A 23,549-nucleotide genomic window follows, 5' to 3' on the forward strand; every position below is an offset into this window, starting at 1 on the left:
ATCAACGAATTAGTGGCTTTCGACATACTGGGGCCGTTTCCCCCGTCGGCTAGGGGCAATAAATACATTCTGGTCGGGGTGGAATATTTTTCTCGATGGCCGATGGCTTGGCCTCTGCCCGACCAAACGGCAGCGTCCATCACCGACGCTTTCTTGAACGGGTATGTCATGGACAAGGGGGCACCTGAAAGGCTGCTCACAGATCAAGGCCGGAATTTCTCCTCTAAATTGCTTAGGGAAGTTTGTGACGCGCTAGGTACAAAGAAAGTTCGCACCTCCCCATACCATCCACAAACAGATGGTATGGTGGAACGATTCAACCGTACCCTTTCCGCTATGCTTTGTCACACGGGACCTGCACATACCAGGCGTCTTGGCTGCATACCGCATGGTTCCGCACACGTCCACGGGATATTCACCGTTTTTTTTGATGTATGGCCGTGAAAATGTTCCACCCATCGATGTGCAACTGGGTACGCCGAGTAAACAACCGTCCCGCTCCCTGCCTGACCACGTGCGTGACTCGCTTGAACGAGTAACGGAAGCGCGAGAGGCTGCCCGGTGTGCGACGGCCCGTGCTCAGGCAAGGAACGAACGGTACGCGCGTCGATCGCATACTCGCATGCCTTGGTCAGTGGGAGACCTGGCGTGGCTCCACTGCCCCCAGGTACCGGCGGGCACATCCCCTAAACTGCACAGGCCATGGCGGGGGCCTGTGACGCTCGTAGATGTTCGGAACTCGCAAATTATCCGCGTTCAATACGGAAAACGTCGGTGGTATGTTCATTCCTCGCGACTTAAACCCTATGTTGACGCGCCTGTCGGTCCTTCATCCCCAATAGCTGACCTGCCGGGTTCTGCTGGGCCGACTACGCCGCTTGACACGCCCGTTGATCCCAGGGGGGACTGTGTTGTGCCTCCTGCAGATGAACAGGTTCTGAGGGCTGTGGAAGCCCCCGCTGCCCCCCCTCCAACGGGGCCCGCCCTGGACGTGACCAAGCACCAACAACCGACTTCTTCATCGAGCCTGCCACCTCCTGTCCATCCGGAAGCAAAGCGACCTTGCGCTGGGAGCGGAGAGGGTCCCGCGTCGCGTACGCGGTCGAAATCTCTTCCGTTTCGTTAACGTTTGATCGTTTCGCTAATTTCCCTGTCGTTACTGCGCTGCAGGGGCGCCCTAATGTATGTTGTGATTTTTTTGTTATTAGGGATGACTGTTTTAAATGTTGTTAGGCGCGGGAACGCCGGTTCACCCTCGAATTGTTAAACGCAACTTGGTGCCCTAATAAGATGTTGCAGAATTGGTTCTTCACCCTTTTCCGAGCCGAGACGGCTAAATTTTTTCACCGGGGGGGGGGGGGGGGTGATGTAATAACAGCCATAGAGGGTTCACGTGGGGATTGGCTTGCCGGTCCTGCTTGTAGCCAATAAGGGTTGAGATAGGGACTATGGCCCAGGCGTGATCACGACAGGTCATCAGGAGTGATTGGCCTAGCCATTCGGGGCCCCAGCTAATGGGGAGTCGGATGAGGGGCGTGGTCCCGGGATTGACAGGGAACCATCGAGAATGGTCGAAGCTGTCCATGAACGATTGGCTGGGGGAACCACGTGACGAAGGTATTAAGAGCGAGTGAGAGAGAACGATCGAGAGCAGACTGAAACTGACAAGAGCAGGGTCACGCGCGGACGGGGGCTCGGGGTGCCACGTGCGCGGTGGGGACTTAGTGCGTAGTCTGTCCTCTCTCCGTTGTCTGCCAGCAACGGAGAGTGAGTGAGCAAAGTGTATTGTGGAGTGGAAATAAAAGGACTGATTCCGAAGCCGTCTCCCGAAGGATTATTACACATTTATTAAAAAGTCTATTTCATTAAGTAAAACGTGTTGTCTATATTTATTTAAAGTTGCGCATTTTGATGTGACGTCACATTTCTCAACCCCCCCCACATCACACATCGTCACAAATGTCTGACCCCCCCCCCCCCAGGTGCGTAACGTCATTCATGGACGACCCCACATATCAATAGTACACCTACGAATAATACATTGAAGACTGAATTGACATTATTTTCAGATTGCGTATGAATAACTCAAATGATGTCGCCATAAAAACAGTCGTCTCAAATAGTTGTTGTCTGTTTGTTAATTTACTGTGTTGTTGCACACTTTATACACGATTGTGTTAAACATCGTATACCTTAGCTTATCACTTACTTACTCGGCAAACATATCAACTCTGCTACCTCGAGATGTATTTCATGGGAGGCACAATATTATAGACACACAGAAGCATGTACAGTACTACACAAAGAAACACACACTGACTGGAGACACAGAAGTATATATTGTACAGGACTACTCACATACACACTCACAGATTATACACACGCATAAGCAATAAACAGTACTACGGACAGACTCACAAACATGCTAGAGACACACAAATGCATATACATCACTACAAAGACAAAGATCCTCGATATAGCCTCATCAGACTGTAGGGGCAAGTGTTGTTAACAAGCACCTATGAAGGTTGGATCAGCTCACGATGGAGCGGGTGGCCAGCACCACGCCTGGCCGCCTCTGCGTTCTCAGTGGCGATGTTCATGACACACCGCACAAAGTAAACATTTGTGGCTGAGTTGACCTAGGGGATGAGGCCCAGTACAGATTCAGACAATTACCAATAGTGGTGGCGATGGACGTGAGTGGGAATCAAACTCAGGTATCTTATGGGTTTGCAGGGCAGTGCCAGTGGTACAGACACCGCATCCTAAGCTGTGGAATAATGAGTTACTCTCTCTTTACTCATTTCACAAATGAGCCATCGCAGCTGAGTCTCTCTAATTTATATTTACAACAGCACTCATTTCTTTAAGTGTCGAGGTGTTTACAGTAACCCCTAGCCACCGTGAGGCTGCTGTTTGCACACATAGGGGCACGGGTTCACATTCCAGGAAGTGTCTCGTGATGTAAGTCAGGACAATAAAAATATATTTTAGGATTTTACTTCCTTCTTCACCTTCGCTATAAGGGAGAGGTCCTGGTCCAGCGTCTCTCTGAGCCATCCGAGCGAAGCCATAGGTCATGGCGAGCACGACTCCCAGTGAGAGTATGGAGAGTGAGCTGTGCTGCTCCATCTGCCTGGGCACGTTCGTCTGCCCCTCCACGCTGAGCTGTGGACACTCGTTCTGCTTCCGGTGCCTGGAGGCCGCCTGGGAGACGGCAAGCAGCTTCAGATGCCCGCAGTGCCGAGCGACCTTCCCTGTGCGACCCCAGCTGAGGAGGAACGTGGCCCTCGGCAACCTGGCAGAGCAGCTCAGAGTTGGAGACAGGATGGCCACGGCCGTCGTGTGTGACAACTGCAGGGATGGCCAGACTCCTGCAGTGAAGACCTGCGTGAGATGTGAGACATCGTACTGTGCAACGCACTTGAGGCCTCATTTGGAGAATCCCAGGTTGAGAAAACACCTCCTGGTGGCTCCCATTGCGAACCTGGAACAGCGAAGGTGTCGGGAGCACAGACAGGAGCTCATTCTTTACTGTGAACAAGATGAGAGCCCGGTCTGCCCAGTTTGCCACGTCGAAGGAGACCACTCTGGGCACAGGTTCATCACAGTGGAAAAAGCGCAACAGACAAGACAGGTGAAGTGACATGTTCCGTTGTAATCCCCATTGTTACAAGAGGGTGAGAGATTCACATCTGTAGGTCGTGACCCCTCACCTCGACCAGGTGAGCTCCTGATAAGACCAAACGCCCCTTTACAGGGAGACCCAGGTCGAGGTGGCAGGGTGGCTCAGATGTCAGAACGCTGAGATGGTAACGCTGTTATTCTGAGTTGGAATCTAGTCGGCTGCCCATGGTTTAAACCGGATTCTCAAGTTTAGTGAGTTGATCGTCTCAGCCGAGTCAACATTTGACAGCACGTTAAATAATATTTTGCGAGAGAATTCAAAATCTTAGTTTGACTGAGTGAGAAACGTTGCTATGTATAGCAAGGCGTGTGAGAACCAACTACACCCATCGCTGGAAGAGGTTAAAAACATATTTTAGAATGTACGTGATATTTGTCAATAATGTTACCTAACAGGATATTGCATTGCTCTGCAGAAGTTACGATTGGATTCCTCATCTCAATGCATAACACGGACAGTGCATTCTGGATACAATCGTGGGAAAAGTAAAAATATAAATAGAAACGTATGCAGAAATATAATGACAACAGATGTGCTTATGTGTGTTGAACTTCTTTCACAGCCAACGGTGCTAATCAGAGATTCGGGATGATCAATCAGTGATCCACCAATGGCAATGGCGAGCACCGCGTATTCATTAATTGCTATACCACACGCAGGAGGAGCTCAGAGTCAAGAAGGAGGGGAAAGAAGAGAAGAGGAACACGGCGGCGTCACTTACACGGACACTCAGGGACGACTACCGGCGCGTGGAGGTACAGAGAGAGATGGCAGCCGCACAATTCCCTCTTCTGGTTGGCCTAAGAATCGTATTTAATTAAACCTAATTCTTATTAAACTCTTTGGTTCTTTCGGTAAAGTCACGTAGGTAGAACAAATAATGGATCACGATGTTTCGATCGCAACACAAGCAATCGTCATCAGGTGGGACAACCACAGCAATAAAAACTGCTGAAGTAACCTATTATTGACGAGCACTGCCCCACGCATAGGCGCGAGATACAACTTTGGTGAATTGCAAGCGGTGTGGATTTCAAGCGAATCGTATCCCAATGACAACTCGCTTGCTGCATACTTTCATTCTACAAAATCAACGACATCAAACTGTAACGGAGAGATCGTAGCTGTGTTTGTCTGTCAACACTTTTTTTAAAGCCCATCTTTTCAGCATATACCCTTTTTGAAACTTGAATCTTCAATTAAATATATTGCTTTTGTGTATTTTTACACATCAGGAAAAAAAATGTGGGAAACATTAGAACCAGTTTAGGACGGCCAGATTTGCAAAACAAGCTTACTACGTGAACAGAAGGCCACCACGGTATGACACAAAAACTTCATTTATGACGCAACTTCCAACAAGACATCAGTTTTGGTTTAGGGGAGCAGAAACGATCCAAGCTGGACGATGCATTGGCGACTTGCCCTGTCGATTCCTTTATTGATCACAACCACGATGCTTGCTATGGAATATTGCAATTCCTCCTTTCTGGCTCCTCCAAATCTGAATCGGACCAACTTAGCCTGAGTGTAAGGAAGAGTGGACGTGAGTATTTCCTTCGAAATCAACATTGTTTCACTCTTTCAGCATATTTTAATTTAAAACAAGAGCAATGTGACGTGTATTTGTTCTGTATATTCGCAGAAACTTGACACATTTTTCTGGGAATGTCCTCGGCAAGAGAATTGTTTCAGTTTAATTCGCATTTTCTTCCCATGCACCGTTTGGTAGATCTAGAGTGGGACGGACAGACAGACAGATGCGAATGATATCCATATTTTTCATTTTCACCAGATAAACACTCAGCAACCTGTAGCTACAGACAGACGCATTTTCTGAAATCTCCTTGCCGAGGATATTTTCCCCTTATATCCCATTCTCATTCTCCCTATGCTATATATGTTCACGAGATCCCAATGCACATGTCACTCACCCCCATGTACATGATCGAGATATGGTGACAATCATTACCTGTACGACACCACATTGTGTCGATACCTAACAAGTGGCTCAACAACTCGGCACTGTCTGTGTAGGAGTCTCTGCGTGGGATCAAGGCGCGGATCAGCCGAGAGTTTGAGCGCCGGAGGGAGCAGCTGAGGGAAGAGGAGAGGGGGGCACTGGAGTGCGTGGACGAGGAGGGCCGCTCCATGCTGTCCCGCATCAAGGCGGACATTGCTCGCTACGAGAGCAGAGCACGCGGCCTGGAGCAGGAGATCAACCAGCTGCTCGCCGCCCTCGCCGTGCAGGACCCGCTCTCCTTCCTGCAGGTGGCACCACCTCCATTAACTCGGCGCGGTGGCTAGGAGATGTTAACTACCTCGCGCCTGACGTCTGCTGTATATTTGGAGTTAGCGCCTCTCTCTCTCATCGTGGATGTGTGGTCCTCCGGTTTTCCCTCCACATTTAGAATCACATCACGTGTTTATTGTAATTTGCTGTTATAAATTTCCACACGATAAGGCACTTCTTTAATTTTAATTTCTGGCAAGGTTACTTCTGAAGCAGAGCTATATAGCTCAGTGGGCCTTACCTGGTAAGGTATAAAAAAGTAGTTTATAATAGTTTATACTCACAGCCTTGGTTTATCAGAGGGTTAACTACAACCAGCAGAGGCACACCACCCTGTGAGACGTTGACATTGTTTGCAATCTTATTTCAGTGTTTTTCGATCTGGGAGCAAGCGGCGGTGTCCAAAAATAGATGCGCGTTTACTTCCGTGTGACATTCAGACCTGGACTTGTCCAGTACAACATCGCCATTTACCTCGCCTGGTTTGCAGGAGGTCGTGGGTTTGACCCCGACGATGCCTGCTGTAAATTTGGAGTCTACGTCTCTCTCTCTCTCTGTGATCGCATAGATTTTTGTCCAGGTCATCTGCTTTTTCACTCCACATTTAGAATCAACATCATGCATTCAGAGTATTTGGCTGCTTTCATAAATGTTGAGATATCATTTGTGATAGGCAGCTCGCTATTGAACAAGAGTGAAATGGCCAAGCGGCCCTTTCCTGGTAAAATACAAAAGATTAGTTTATTCATAGTTCAAAACACGAGTTGTTGAACATTACTTAACTATTTGTTTAGCTTTTAGACTAGACCTGCATTGAGTGGCTTTATCATTTGTTGTGGTCCGTGTCCAGTTCAACGAATTCTGTTTTGATGAAAAAATAAGAATAGGTATTCTATGTTTTGAAGAAAGTTTTCGTGACTGCAGGAATTCATATTCTATGGCTCTTTCGGGAAAGTCACGTAGATAGAAAATAAAATAAAAATTATAAAAATTATAGAAATTAAGAATAGGCTTAACAGTACAAAGGCACACAGATTACTCTGTTTTTAATCATTTTCTGTTGCTAGTATTTATTAATTCCTTGATGTCGCGCTCCACTGAAAACAACAGGTGACTGTGTCGAGGTGGGGCATCTGTTTAAGATGGCAATGTTAATGCTAAACGCGGGTTTGTGTTTTTCAGGATACCCTGCATGAGAGTCTCAGGTCAGTACCAACCCAGACTCAAACTCAAGCTCTGTCTGCCATCTGGTGGACACGTTGGCAAACGGTCGTGATGTGATTCCTAATAAACCCAATTGTATGCAGTTGAATCCCATATTGTCCGTGTGTCGAGAGACATGGACCTACATTAGACTCTGCGTGTCCCGTGCTGTGTGATTGGAGGGACTGCACCTCCATAGACTCTGCGTGTCCCGTGCTGTGAGATTGGAGGGTCTGCACTCTCCATCGACTCTGCGTGTCCCATTCTGAGTGCAGGAGCTCGGACTCGCAGGGGATCCAGGATGTGCCTCCTGCCACATTCAGTCACCAAGAGCTCACAGAGGTCATCTCGCTAGGAGGAGTGTATACGAAGCGCATGGCTCTCGTGTGTGAGTCTCTCTCTGCACTCTGCACTGATCTGTCAACATCGTTCATGACAAACACAACGATGCAGATCGGCACCACTCGGTAGGCTGCTGCCCCTTTATTTAAGACAGGTGGCGTATCCTTGGGGCGTGTATCTTTAAAACATTTGTGTTTTACCCTGTAAGGTCCGCTGAGCTATGTTGCTCATTTTCACAAGGGCCACAAATGACAACTCAACGAAGTGGATTATCACGTGGAAATTTGTAGTAGCAGCCAAATTATCTTAACGCATGAAGTGGAGTCTAAATGTGAAGCGAATAATTGGAGGACGCGGAGAAAAATCCGCGCGACCACCACGGGGAGATAAACACAAACATTCCAAATATACAACAGCAGCAGGCATCGTCAAGGTCGGGATCGAACCCACGACCTCCTTCATAGCAGGCAAGGGATAGAACATCTCCTAGTCACTGTGCTGATGATGACAGAGAGACGCAGACTCTAAATATGTAGCAGCAGGCATTGTCAGGGTCACAGGATCGAACCCGCGCCTCCTGTATACCTGGCGAGGTTGTTAACATCTCCATAGCCACTGTGATGATGATGAGAGAGAGACACAGACTCAAAATATACAGCAGCAGCAGGCATTGCCCAGGTCGGGATCAAACCCACAACCTACTGCATACCAGGTGAATGAAACACTGTACATACAGTACCTGCAAAGACAAAGCTGCCCCGTGCAGCCTGAGCGAGTAGCCGTGATGGCCGGCACGGCACACGAGGGGGTGGGTGGCCAACACCACGCCCGGCCGCCTTTGTCTCCCTCGTGCCGAATATTTACACATCACACCAGCAGAGGACAGTGCAGCATGAACCATTGTTGTACTGCACCTCTACGCTTCTACGTTCACGATCCCCACCATCACCAACGCGCACCGACGAGAGCGGTGAAGTATGGTCAAATAACCCCCTCCCCCCAGGAAGCGCACGGCGCGGGGAGGCGCTCATCCAGCAGCGGAGTGACACAATGTCTGTGTGTGGATGTGAGAGTGTGCGAGGCTGTGGTGGCTGTTTTACAGGCGTCGTGTTTGTAGAGACGCTGTAATAGTAGCGTTAACATCGTGGTGCTGGAATCATCACCACTGTTCGCTACCACTGCACACACACCCATGGTCATGTTAGTGTGGTACTATTATTATTATTAATTAATAGTCATTTATTATCATTCACTAATTATTCATAAGTGATTAGCAGTATGTGTAAATTTATACTAGCGAATATTAGATTGTGTACACTAATACTAACGAATATTAGTTTGTGTACATTAATACTCCATTGAAACCTCCTTTGCCAGTAACAAAATATGATAATTGTTTTTTACCCTTTTATCTGGCAACAAAACTGACACCTTTATTTACAAGGAGTCATGTTTGCATTGACCACAATACCTGTGGTCGCAATGAAAACAAAAACACAACTCTGATAATGTATGTGTAGGACTTGAAATGACACGCGCCACGCGTTTGGTTGCGATGCAAGCGTGCAGCGAACAGTGGGGGCAACTGTGGACATACAGTTGTTGTTGCGCCAATTAAGGAGTGAGGTCATTAAGAGACGCCACAGGTGTTAAGGGTAACTGAGGACGCAGGCCGGTGATTGGTCGAGAGGGTGAGTGGCTGATGACTGGCGCCGGAGTGGCGACGATAACAGGATTACGTGAGGCTGGGGGCCTGGGGGCGAGTAGCGAAGCGGGGGATGACGGGAGTCATTGTTAGTGTTGGAGTCGCAGTTGGAGTTAGCGTTGGAGTTGGTGCCTGGGACGAGAGTGTATAGTATAAGGTAGCAGTGGATAAGAGTGTATAGTATAAGGTAGCAGTGGACAAGAGTGTATAGTATAAGGTAGCAGTGGATAAGAGTGTATAGTATAAGGTAGCAGTGGACAAGGAGAATACAGTATACGGTAGCAGTGGATATAGAGAGTACGGACAGAGTAGCAAGGACGGAGCGAGTACAGCGTAGCGAAGCAGCAGAGTAACGGACCTTGGTGGAGAGAGAAAGAGCGAGCGAAGCAGCAGAGCGAGCGAACGGAGGGACATCGAGTGGGGCTGATGGAGAATTGTGCATTGAAGAGTATGGAGGAACATTGAGCGATGCTGTCGGAGATGTGAACTATATACGGAATAAAAGGAACGAGAAAGACAAAGAAGTTGTCGCGTCAGTAAGAGTCCTACGTATGCACTGTCCTTGAAATTGATTGGTCCACACCCGAGACAGCTTTTCTTAGAGCCTAGTCTCACATGGTGTTGGACCAGATGACGCCAAAAGGCGCACAACTCAAAGACAATGCACCATCAGAGTATGAGAGCTCGAGGTAAGCATTTACACAATTGGAACCTCCTTTGCCAGTAGCAAAATATTATAATTGCTGTCCGTAGCAATACCGTCAGAGCTAACAATGTGTCCTAAGTAATGCACGGAACGTTGCAACAGATGACATTTCTTAGGTTTAAATTGAGATTAGCGGAACGCATCCTGTCGAAAACAGCCTTCAACCGCCGAAGGTGTTCCTCAAACGTACAACTGAACACAATAATGTCATCCAAATATATGAGGCACGTGTCCCATTGCAACCCAGCCAAAACAAGCTCAATAAAGTGTTGGAATATGGCGGGAATGGAATTCAGTCCCATGGGAAGACAGTTAAATTGGAAAAATCCCTGAGGCGTGCGGAATGCGGTTTTCGGCTTCAACGAGTCGTCCACGGGCAGCTGCCAGAACCTGAAAGACAGATCGAGAGTGGAAAAGTATTGCGCACCCGACAACTAATCGAGGGATTCATCCATCCATGGCAGAGGGTACGCATCTGCCACAGGTACCTTGTTAAGCTTACGAAAATCGACACAAAATCTGAGGTTACCATCCTTTTCTTAACAAGAACAACAGGTGCCCCCCAGGGGCTGCTAGACGGCGAGATTATGTCAGCGGCCAGCATCTCATCCACCGTGCTCCGCACCCGTTCCCTCTCTGTGGGGCTTAACCAGTGAGAATTCAGTCAGATAGGGCTCGCTTCTCCGGTATCAATGTGGTGGGACAAGAGCGCCGTGCGACCCAAATCAAAGGCATCTTTGCTAAAAACGTCGGCGTAGTCGGACAGCAACGCCCATAGCGCACCGCGTTGATTATCGGCCAATGACGAATTCTCCCGCCACAGTTCCGCGATCCAACGATCGTCGGACAACGCACTGGGATCAGTCGCCCCCACCAATCCACCAGGTTCGCTCCCATTGTGGTCTGTAAAGGCAGTAGTGGCATGAGCCAAGACCGTACCAGCCGGAACCAAAACCCCTTCCGGACCCCCATTCAAAACCTGCAAAAACGGGGCCTGTCCGGAATGGATAATCGTGTGGGCCCCCACAAGAGCAAGACTCGTAGTATCGGTGTTCGACGGGGATAAGAGTATGCCCGCCGCCACATCTACGTTGCCGAAGCGTTTCCGATTTCACAATGAAACGGGAATTTGGGAGCCCGGAGGAATTTCAACAGTAACATCTGCCAGCACCTGCACTGAAGCGCATGGCGGAGAACGACTGAGCGGGGACGGCAAAAAAAACATCTTACAGTCTGCTGGCAACTCTAGACATCCCTGATCGACAACGATTTTAACAGGCATCTTTCGAAGAAAGTCTGTGCCCCATAAGCAGGGCACTGCCAAGGACCTGGAAATCAAAACCGTCCCTGACACAACGACATTCCCCAGGGCAATATGGGAATCCACCTGACCGACGATGCCCATACCATCAATGGCCAGCCACACCCGTGAGATGGGAATAGAAAGGAGTGAAAAATTACGTCGGAGATAATAGTGGCAGACACCCCAGTGTCCACTAACACCCAAACATCTACCCCCTGTATAGAACCCGGCACCGTGGAGGATCCCGTCATCGCGGCCACGACGCGTCGTGCCAACTTTCTCCATTGTGTTATTGATAACGGCGAATCCCTAACGACATTTTCTGAATCGCAGAGCAGTGGGTTAGTACGCGCGTCGAAAGATGCGTGAGATGACAAATGATGCCTGGTGTCTGATGTGTGCCGACTTGCCTGGCCGGGGATGTGGTCCGCCAATGGAGGAGCCGGCACTGGAGCTGGAGCCGCGGGAGGCGGTGGAGGACCAGGGCGACTCCGGCAATCCCGTGCGAAGTGGCCCAAGCATTCACACTCGAAACACGTCACCACAGCCCGCCGAGTAGCCCCGTCGTCGGCCCCGCGCAAATTGTAGGACCACTCGCGACACGAGTCTGGCCAGATCCCCGATCCCCACGTCGTCCGGGATGTGGACGACCTTCGATGGCGCCCATCCCTTCGGTTCACCATCTCAGGCCGAATCCCCCATCCAGGCAGCCATCTGTGCCCAACGCTGCAAGTTGTCCTGCGCGTTGAGGCATCGAGCGGCCCATCGGGACGTCAACGGCTCATGACCGCACACTGGCAATGTAATGCCCATGTCCTTCGCCAGCTCAAGCATCTTGCCCAAGATGAGAAGGTCGAGCACATCAGGACTGGCGTCAGGGTAAGCGGCCATCGCGAGCGCCAAAAGAGCGCCCTGGTAGGCAAGGGGAGATTCATTACTCCCTCGCCTACGATGCATAAACTTCCGCTGAGTGTCTGAAGGTGGCTCGTAAACTTCCGCCATCTCGGCAAACGTGTCCTTCAATGTCTTTTTCCTGTCGGAAGTAATAGAGCGGAATACTGCTAGTGACACGTCGTCGAGAAGGGTAGGTAGAGCGCCCAAAGCCTCCTCTTCCGTCCACCGCACCAAACGGAATGCCGACTCGAAACCCCATGTTAAAGCACTCCAGTCGCCGCCCACAACAAATTCCTTGATGTGGGGAAGACGATGACTGCGCCACACTCCGCCATCACCGGCAGGCTCCGTCACGCCTGGCAGTGCGCCACGCAGCTCCGGCGAAATGGCGGGCTCCGACTGCGCCTCCGAAGCCCTGCACAAGATGGCAGCCTCCCGCCACATGGCGTCCACCGCAGTCGTAATGGTGGACGGCCCCTCCGCGGGCGTAATGGCGGCCATGAACTGCATGAGGGGACCCTCCGAGGCCCCCCGAAGAGAGCCCTGCTTGTCACCACTAAGCTGCACGTCCTGTGGCCGTCCCGGCGCCGCAGACGACGCGACCAGCGTCACGAGGTGGAGTAGAACCGTGCAGAGAGAGTTGATCTGCTCTGCAACACGCCGCCAGCCGTCGTCCACACACAGAGACGAAAAAGGCTCTGCGCCAACGTCCTTCCTCGGCGCTATGGTCACGCCAGCCGTGGTTACAGTAACCGGGTCTACGGCACCCGGGGTCGGCAGGTCTTGAGTGAACGAGTCGTCATCGTCGTTGGAAGACGGCGCAGGTGGGTTATTTTTCTTGAGATGCTTGGACATCCTTGAAGTACGTCGCGTTGTCCTGTTCAAAGAACCACTTCTGGCACCAGTTGTAATAAAACACTTCGACGATGAACGTTGACTTGCGTCTTTCTTTCTTTATTTATTGCTATGGAGGCTGTACAGCTCCGCGCTTCTTCTCGGATGGTAACCACTCTTTTTTTCTCTGCACAGCATGTGTTGACTCCTTCCCCCGCATGGCTCACACACGCTCTTCGCTCCTGTGCACCGCTGGATGGCGGCGCGCAAGGAGACGACCCTCGAACCGCCACGTGGCCGCTGGCGTTCCGAGGGGGCGAGACATCGTCCTGCTTCCAGACTTCCCACACTGACCTCGAGCCTCTTACTGCTTCCTCTTATATCCCTCTCACACGGAGCCAAGCCGCGCCTCCAGCCACGCCCCCTCTAGAACCTTCCTGATAGTTTCCACGAGCACCCTTGAGCTCCGCCCATGAACTTTGGTCGAGATGAACCCACTTCTCCTGATTGGCTTATGACTGATGCAGCGGAGCCTATCCAGCCGGTCGGCGTCCGTCAGTGTACTCTCTCATTACACTAATATTAACTAATATTAGTATGTGTACACTAATACTAACTAATATTAGTGTGGGTGTCATCGCTGTCCTCACCACAGATGGACGCTCACCGACTCTGGACACAAACTCAGCCCACGACCACCTTCAGATTTCCTCGGATCTCAGGACGGTGACGCTGAGCGGTGTCCCCCAGCGTCGCCCCCATCACCCACACCGCTTTGATGTCTATTACCAAGCCCTGTGCTCTGAGAACTTCTCGTCGGGTCAGCACTACTGGGAGGTGGACGTGAGAAGTGCGAAGTGGTGTCGGGTTGGAGTTGCATACGAGACGATCCCACGGATAGGGATTGGTGATGCGTGCGGCCTGGGAGGGAGTGACGTCTCCTGGTGTCTACGGAAACTGGACGACAGCTTCTCAGTGCAACATGGCGGGGTAGAGACCTCACTGTCGGTGCCGGAGCCTCTGCGGAGAGTCGGGATCCACCTGGACTGTGACGCGGGGCTGCTGTCGTTTTACAGTGCCGACTCCATGGCGCCGTTGCACTCGTTTCACCAAACCTTAACTCAGCCCCTACACCCTGGGCTGTGGGTGTGGGGTAATGATGGTGACTCAGTGAGGATTGTGGATCTGAGCGGTGCGTCCTGAGAGAGGTGAACGTGAACTGCGCAGAGGGCAGATGCCACGACGCACGGCGCTCGCCACCCTCGTCACGCGCAGCGCCACGCCCGTGACTGGCTGGTGGCTGTCGGTGGCTAGGGGCTGTGTTGTGTCTATACCCTTTTTTTAATTAAGAACAATTCAAAAAAATATAATAATTTTTTTTTTAATCTATATATATATATACCTTTTTTAAATTAATTAATGAAAACAACTCACTTCTCCTCACAATAACACCAGGAATCCATGAAACATGGAGGGCGGTTAAAATGTTGAGAGTTCGGTCACAAAGAGGTCATGGACATCCAGATGGACAAAAGATGTATGGACTAGCCTCCCAAGACATCTGGAGATGTACAGATAAGGGCAGAATAAATAACGGTTGAAACTTCGCGTTTTCTTAACGTTTTCCTTACCGAAAAGTAGAAACTTAACAAAGATAATTAACCAACAAACAATAATATTTTTTCTATTATTATATGTTTCCTACCTACACGACCTTCCAAAAAAATAAAAATAAAAAATAAAAAGTACGAATTCCAGAAAGCTTAAGTGGAAACATAATAACGCTTAACCTCAGGACATTAAAATATAACTCAGAATAAACACCAATCTCTGGAGAACTAAACTTGGCGAAGCCAAATAATAATGTGACGAGAATCATTACGAATATTCATTAAACATAGACGAATGATTACCACGATACTAAGACCGAAGGAACTCATAAAATATAATTAAAGAATAAATGTAACACACAGGACCACATAAATGTATTACAAACATCTCCTCAGCCACCTTTGTCTTCCAGCGGGGTCTGACGGGCAAGGAGGGAGCAAAAGGTCACAAGGGGGGGGGTGTCTGCTTCTTCTCACTCTGTCTTGTTTGTTTTCTCTCGCAAGAGACGCGGAGAGAGGGGAGTCACGTTTTGAGTTAGGCACGGGCGCACACCGCGAAAGGACAGTCTGGGTTGAGTCGTGCTCAGTCTCGCAACTCAGCTTGCGACGCGGTGTTGCGACGGGGCTCGCAAGAGAGGTGTGGCAGTCGTGCCTCAAGGAGAGATGGGACGACGAGACGTCGTTAAAGTGACAGTCTGAGAGCAGTCTGTCCGAGGCGCTCGGTCTCGCAACTCGGCTTGCGACGCAGCGTTGCGACGGGGGCTCGCAAGAGAGCTGGGGCGGTTGTGCCTCGAGAAGTGATGGAACGAGGAGGAGTCGTTCGAGTCGCAGAAGTCTGAGTTCAACCTGAGTTGGGGCTGGGTTTCAGCCGTGCTCCGGCTGGCGGAGCGTCGTGAGGAAACGAAACACCGATGCCGATAGCAGGTGTCGCTTCTCGCAGAACGAAGTTAAGTGCGAGTGAAGCTGGCAGCTTCACGAACAAGGGAAGCACGGAGCAGAGAGAGTGACGAGTGACGACAAGCAATCAACCTGTAAAAGGGCGGAGATCGCCAAGCGTCGACCAAGGGAGCAAAGCAGAGAGCGCGAAGCAGTGGAGAAAGCCTGGTCAAACGGCTGTGGAGAGAGAGAGAGCGCAAGAGCAGCACGACTCGGACGTCACCGGGCGTCACCGAGCGTCGTGCCAACTCGTCATCCAGCAGTGGAGAGAGAGAGAGCAAGAGCAGCACGACTCGGACGTCACCGGGCGTCACCGAGCGTCGTGCCAACTCGTCATCCAGCAGTGGAGAGAGAGAGAGCGCAAGAGCAGCACAACTTGGACGTCACCGGGCGTCACCGAGCGTCGTGCCAACTCGTCATCTAGCAGTAGAGGGAGAGAGAGCGCAAGAGCAGCACGACTCGGACGTCACCGAGCGTCGTGCCAACTCGTCATCCAGCAGTGGAGAGAGAGAGAGCGCAAGAGCAGCACGACTCGGACGTCACCGGGCGTCACCGAGCGTCGTGCCAACTCGTCATCTAGCAGTAGAGGGAGAGAGAGCGCAAGAGCAGCACGACTCGGACGTCACCGGACATCACCGAGCGTCGTGCCAACTCGTCATCCAGCAGTGGAGGGAGAGAGAGCGCACAAGCAGAGACACGCAGGGGCTCGCGGCGGCCACGCCCAACCCAGAGAAAACTTCTGGCCGCTGTTTGTATCCTCCTACACCACACAAGCTAACGACACAATTAATATTACGAGGGGACAACGCACACACAGCACGCACACGAATAAGACTAAAAAAAAATATTGTCTTTGCGTTTCAAAAAGGGTTGCCATTTCGAGGTGGTGCGTTCAATATCAACTGATCGTGCAAAGCAGTGCTGCCGTCGAGTTACATGAATAAGAAATATTTAGTCATTCATATTAGGTAATTGCATAGTATCGCAAATGCATAAGTGTTTATTCATTCATTTTAGTCAAATGCATAATATCGTAAATGCATAAGGATTTTAGTTATTCATATTAATCGAATGCATAGTATCGCAAATGCATAAGAGTTTGGTTATTCCTGAATTATTGACGCATGCTTGACCTGCATAATAGAATGTCACATGCTTGTTAGAATAAAATTGCTTAACACCAACTGTTCGAGTGCTTCTTTCCAAGTCCATGCAAAACTGTCTTATTCATAAGAGCTGTATCCTGATGAGATCTGAACTGGTGACCTTAAATATCATAACACACACTAGGATAATCGGTAAACGTTTAATCGATGATAATCGTGTTATCCTGATTGACAACTCTGGATAAACGAAGCCAAGCCCAATTATCACAACTGCACACATTAACATCGTCGCAAGCATCCGCATAAATTACTACGATTATCTCAGCGATTATCATAATTTATGCATATAATTACTCACACCATCATAATTTATGCATGTTAATACACACATTAACATAATTAATGCGATTTGCGCATTTTTCGGAAAATTACTAATTTTTATTATTTTCATAAAAAATTCATAACCCGACACATACAACATAATGGGTGGCGTCGTCCGGGATCTCTCACAGACAGTGTTTTGCATGGATGATGGAATGAACCACTACGTGTTAACCAGAATATCGGGATCAAACATTGCATTGTGATTGTAAACGGGCGTAAAACAAAAAAAAAACGCCCTCTAAGGTTAAAACCCAGAATAGCAGGTTGAAACAGAGACAGTGGAATTAAGATAATATCGTATCAAACCGATTGCATCCTGTGATAAATGGTGTTAGAGGTACAGACTCTGAATCGGAAAATTACAGAATAGCTCGAGTCAAACTGACCACACTCTGTGAGATAATTGTTTTACAAGTACTCTGAAAAGGAATGTCAAAGTAACTTCCGCCATACCTAAGATGTTAGGATTAAGAATAATTTTTGAATGGGTTACGGGATATGGGGAGCTCGTATTAAAACGTACCGACCAATCTGTTACAAAGCAGTACAGTCAGAGAGACATATGGGAAGGGAGCTGTATCGATAACACGAACACACCTCGGGGGAAACTAATTGACTGGATAAAATGTAACAAAGGCGAACACGATGCAAAAACTACAGGAAAGGCAGGACAGGACTCATTCCTTTTCACACAGGCATACAGACAGGGATTGTGGAATGAAGGAAAATTCGGAAAGGAAACAGGAGAGAAATCGTCTCTAATAAACGAGGAAAAATGTCCTCACACCATCGTAAGGGAGGAGAAATCAGGGCTCGCGACACCAGCGAAACTCACAGACGTTGATCCACAGAATAAATATGGAAGTAACATTAAATCACACTCTTGGGTACGTGGACAGAGTCCAGGGACTGATCGCACAAAAATTATGGATATCGAACAAAAAATCCTTGACAAAGGGAAACCCTCACAATTAGAGAGAAGGGATGGAGAGATACATATGCAAACAAAAACATGTGAGATTGACAACTTCACAGATAGAGGGAAGCAAAATGTTAAAGTAAAGTCGACAGGACGTGCTCCACTAAGGGCAAAGGCAAAAACTGAAGGGAAATGGCAACACGAGCGACACGGCATTGGGCGCGCACACAGAAAATGCACACCGATTAATCACGCCCGACACAGAACAGATAAAAGTGACAGATTGCCTGATGATAACTTGTTTGATGATGACGCTGACGGCGATCAACTTTCGGAATACTTATTCAACAGTAAAACCCTTAAATTGATGGACAAGGCTCTAGTCAGAATTCCCGATTTTGACCCCCACAATACGACTATGGATATCCACACACATATCGCAACAGTGGAAGAGGAGGCAATGATTAGAGGGTTGATGAGACGGGATGAAAAAGCGAGTTTGTTGAAACGAAGCTTAAATAAAGATTCTATCCCATGGGTAAAGTCACTACCACACAAGGTTAGAAATGATTTTAAACAACTGAGCCTGGCAGTGATTCGGAAGTTTGGAGAATATTCGACACTCACTGAAGGGTTTTATGCTGTAAAATCGATGACCCAGGGCATGGACCAAGATCCACGTGACTACCTCGTACAATTTAAAAGAGCGTATTACGCAGGCGATGTGAATCAATACCACGAAGGAGATAAAATGTTCAAAATTATGTTTTTTGAATCCTTGAGCCCAGAGATCACAGAAAGGGTGAGAATGGTTTTGAATCCAGAAACCGCATCCTTACGCCGCATAGAGAGCAAGGCGTACATGGCATGGTAATACAGAGCTAAGAATCAGAATTCAGATCCAGAACACAGGGAGAGGGATAAGGAACCCAGCCTCTCAGAGAGGAATAAAAATCACCGAGCAGTCCCACAATGCAGGACGGAGCAAACACGCACGCACACATGGCAAAATAACCCAGAGAGAGGTTGGCACGAGAATGAGAGCGGCACAAAGCCGAACATTCAGAGGAATCGCAGGAGGGGGAGGTTCAGAACAGAACCATACCAACACCCCATGCCACGACACACACGAGGCCAAAGTTGCACACTAAGATGGCGAGATAACCATCCAGCGGGAAGGTACACAGACTGCGGAGGTATGGATGCGAACATGCAGGAGAATCGTAGGAGGGAGATGTTCAGAGCAGAACCATATCAACACCCCATCCCACGACACACGCAAGGTTCAAATTACGCACAGAGATGGCAAGATAACCACCTAGCGGGAAGGTGTTACACAGACCGCGGAGGTATGGATGCGAACATTCAGGAGAATCGCAGGATGGGAGGTCAAACACAATCGATCCAATTCCGACCAATTCCTCCACCGGCTATACCAGGAGGGAATAGAGGAATAACACAGAATGCGGTCCAAAGACATGATGAACTACCCACAGTGAGCGCGAGCGAGCGGCCAACACGCGCCCCACCCGCCGAGGTGTTAAACCCTGAGCTCAATGGGAAATACAGGCAGGCTACAAGTGACAGGGCGGGCAAAAACGTGGACAGTGCTTCCGTAAATGACGCGCGGATCGAATACAAGGACAGGGTTGCATTGAAGCGTGATCGGACAGTACAAAAACAGACAGCAGGGACACGCCCTGAGGAGCGCAGGCATGAGCCTTTGAATGGAAAATATCCAAGGGAAACAAAAATTTACGTGGATCGGAGTGCTAAAATGGAGACGAATGTCCATGACGTATCGGGAATGGTGTTGAAATCCAACACACTCGTAAAAACAAAGAGGGCAACATTACGAGGGACAGAATTAAATCGACACACTGACTCGGCAAATGTGCATGTAATCGCAGAGAGAGCGAATGCCAGTGATGACGGAGTACAGAAGTTGGTTGTGTGCGCGAATTCTGATTATGTGCAGCACAATTTTACACCACACACTCCCACGACGCGAGAAAGTGAGAGGAGAAATTACAAAAACGAACCGGAAAACCGTGAACGAATGATCAAAGTGATAAGTGGTAAACCAGACACTCGGAACTTGGTAAAAAGATTTCAAGGATGTAACAGGAGGAAAATAATGCAAAAATGCGTTCGAAACCGCTACCTAACGTTTCCCAGGATTTAACAAAAACAAAAAAAAATAATATCCGTCGGAGTTATGATGTATGAGAACCATGTAACTGGTGATATCGATGTTAAAGTTTTGTTGTATTTTCCTTGCTTATTTCAAATGTAATCTTGTTAAGATTGTGATACATATGCGCGCGCTTTGGAAGGAATGCGTTATGGATTAGTACCGATGTTTAACGTTGTGTTTTATTTCTTTTGCTTATTTCAAATGTAACCATGTTACGATTGTGATACATATGCGCGCGTCGTAAGAAATAACCGCCGAGAGTGAGGGCGGCTCATAGATTCATAACACAAAAAAAAGGGCATTTACTTGGTTTGAAAATTCGCCAGTGGCCAAATCGACCCCTGATAATTTTCAAACGGGCGGATTGTTGTGTCTATACCCTTTTTTTTTTAATTAAGAACAATTCAAAAAAATATAATAATTTTTTTTAAATCTATATATATATACCTTTTTTAAATTAATTAATGAAAACAACTCACTTCTCCTCACAAGAACACCAGGAATCCATGAAACATGGAGGGCGGTTAAAATGTTGAGAGTTCGGTCACAAAGAGGTCATGGACATCCAGATGGACAAAAGATGTATGGACTAGCCTCCCAAGACATCTGGAGATGTACAGATAAGGGCAGAATAAATAACGGTTGAAACTTCGCGTTTTCTTAACGTTTTCCTTACCGAAAAGTATAAACTTAACAAAGATAATTAACCAACAAACAATAATATTTTTTCTATTATTATATGTTTCCTACCTACACGACCTTCCAAAAAAATAAAAATAAAAACTAAAGAGTACGAATTCCAGAAAGCTTAAGTGTAAACATAATAACGCTTAACCTCAGGACATTAAAATATAACTCAGAATAAACACCAATCTCTGGAGAACTAAACTTGGCGAAGCCAAATAATAATGTGACGAGAATCATTACGAATATTCATTAAACATAGACGAATGATTACCACGATACTAAGACCGAAGGAACTCATAAAATATAATTAAAGAATAAATGTAACACACAGGACCACATAAATGTATTACAAACATCTCCTCAGCCACCTTTGTCTTCCAGCGGGGTCTGACGGGCAAGGAGGGAGCAAAAGGTCACAAGGGGGGGGGGGTGTCTGCTTCTTCTCACTCTGTCTTGTTTGTTTTCTCTCGCAAGAGACGCGGAGAGAGGGGAGTCACGTTTTGAGTTAGGCACGGGCGCACACCGCGAAAGGACAGTCTGGGTTGAGTCGTGCTCAGTCTCGCAACTCAGCTTGCGACGCGGTGTTGCGACGGGGCTCGCAAGAGAGGTGTGGCAGTCGTGCCTCAAGGAGAGATGGGACGACGAGACGTCGTTAAAGTGACAGTCTGAGAGCAGTCTGTCCGAGGCGCTCGGTCTCGCAACTCGGCTTGCGACGCAGCGTTGCGACGGGGGCTCGCAAGAGAGCTGGGGCGGTTGTGCCTCGAGAAGTGATGGAACGAGGAGGAGTCGTTCGAGTCGCAGAAGTCTGAGTTCAACCTGAGTTGGGGCTGGGTTTCAGCCGTGCTCCGGCTGGCGGAGCGTCGTGAGGAAACGAAACACCGATGCCGATAGCAGGTGTCGCTTCTCGCAGAACGAAGTTAAGTGCGAGTGAAGCTGGCAGCTTCACGAACAAGGGAAGCACGGAGCAGAGAGAGTGACGAGTGACGACAAGCAATCAACCTGTAAAAGGGCGGAGATCGCCAAGCGTCGACCAAGCGAGCAAAGCAGAGAGCGCGAAGCAGTGGAGAAAGCCTGGTCAAACGGCTGTGGAGAGAGAGAGAGCACAAGAGCAGCACGACTCGGACGTCACCAGGCGTCACCGAGCGTCGTGCCAACTCGTCATCCAGCAGTGGAGAGAGAGAGAGCAAGAGCAGCACGACTCGGACGTCACCGGGCGTCACCGAGCGTCGTGCCAACTCGTCATCCAGCAGTAAAGAGAGAGAGAGCGCAAGAGCAGCACGACTTGGACGTCACCGGGCGTCACCGAGCGTCGTGCCAACTCGTCATCTAGCAGTAGAGGGAGAGAGAGCGCAAGAGCAGCACGACTCGGACGTCACCGGGCGTCACCGAGCGTCGTGCCAACTCGTCATCCAGCAGTGGAGAGAGAGAGAGCGCAAGAGCAGCACGACTCGGACGTCACCGGGCGTCACCGAGCGTCGTGCCAACTCGTCATCCAGCAGTGGAGAGAGAGAGCGCAAGAGCAGCACGACTCGGACGTCACCGGGCGTCACCGAGCGTCGTGCCAACTCGTCATCCAGCAGTGGAGAGAGAGAGCGCAAGAGCAGCACTACTCGGACGTCACCGGGCGTCACCGAGCGTCGTGCCAACTCGTCATCTAGCAGTAGAGGGAGAGAGAGCGCAAGAGCAGCACGACTCGGACGTCACCGGACATCACCGAGCGTCGTGCCAACTCGTCATCCAGCAGTGGAGGGAGAGAGAGCGCACAAGCAGAGACACGCAGGGGCTCGCGGCGGCCACGCCCAACCCAGAGAAAACTTCTGGCCGCTGTTTGTATCCTCCTACACCACACAAGCTAACGACACAATTAATATTACGAGGGGACAACGCACACACAGCACGCAAACGAATAAGACTAAAAAAATATTGTCTTTGCGTTTCAAAAAGGGTTGCCATTTCGAGGTGGTGCGTTCAATATCAACTGATCGTGCAAAGCAGTGCTGCCGTCGAGTTACATGAATAAGAAATATTTAGTCATTCATATTAGGTAATTGCATAGTATCGCAAATGCATAAGTGTTTATTCATTCATTTTAGTCAAATGCATAATATCGTAATTGCATAAGGATTTTAGTTATTCATATTAATCGAATGCATAGTATCGCAAATGCATAAGAGTTTGGTTATTCCTGAATTATTGACGCATGCTTGACCTGCATAATAGAATGTCACATGCTTGTTAGAATAAAATTGCTTAACACCAACTGTTCGAGTGCTTCTTTCCAAGTCCATGCAAAACTGTCTTATTCATAAGAGCTGTATCCTGATGAGATCTGAACTGGTGACCTTAAATATCATAACACACACTAGGATAATCGGTAAACGTTTAATCGATGATAATCGTGTTATCCTGATTGACAACTCTGGATAAACGAAGCTAAGCCCAATTATCACAACTGCACACATTAACATCGTCGCAAGCATCCGCATATATTACTACGATTATCTCAGCGATTATCATAATTTATGCATATAATTACTCACACCATCATAATTTATGCATGTTAATACACACATTAACATAATTAATGCGATTTGCGCATTTTTCGGAAAATTATTAATTTTTATTATTTTCATCAAAAATTCATAACCCGACACATACAACAGCTGCGTGGCTCTCCATCACAACGGCGGGGGGGGGGGGCTGAGCGTAAACTATCCTCACCTTCATGGCAGGGGGGGG

General features: G+C 48.7%; 1 protein-coding gene across 1 annotated transcript; it reads left to right on the forward strand.

Annotated features, from left to right (window-relative positions):
* The first annotated feature begins 3,082 nt into the window (after window positions 1–3,082).
* Window positions 3,083–14,234, forward strand: LOC144732978 (zinc-binding protein A33-like). The gene is made up of 7 exons (XM_078614647.1): window positions 3,083–3,355; window positions 3,494–3,640; window positions 4,351–4,446; window positions 5,729–5,962; window positions 7,167–7,189; window positions 7,463–7,575; window positions 13,627–14,234. The coding sequence occupies exons 1-7, from the start codon at window positions 3,083–3,085 to the stop codon at window positions 14,172–14,174; spliced, it is 1,434 nt and encodes a 477-aa protein (XP_078470773.1). The 3' UTR covers window positions 14,175–14,234.
* Window positions 14,235–23,549: the final 9,315 nt, after the last annotated feature.

Source organism: Lampetra planeri, chromosome 45 (genome assembly GCF_965212315.1).
Source record: "Lampetra planeri chromosome 45, kcLamPlan1.2.h2, whole genome shotgun sequence".
NCBI lineage: Eukaryota > Metazoa > Chordata > Hyperoartia > Petromyzontiformes > Petromyzontidae > Lampetra > Lampetra planeri.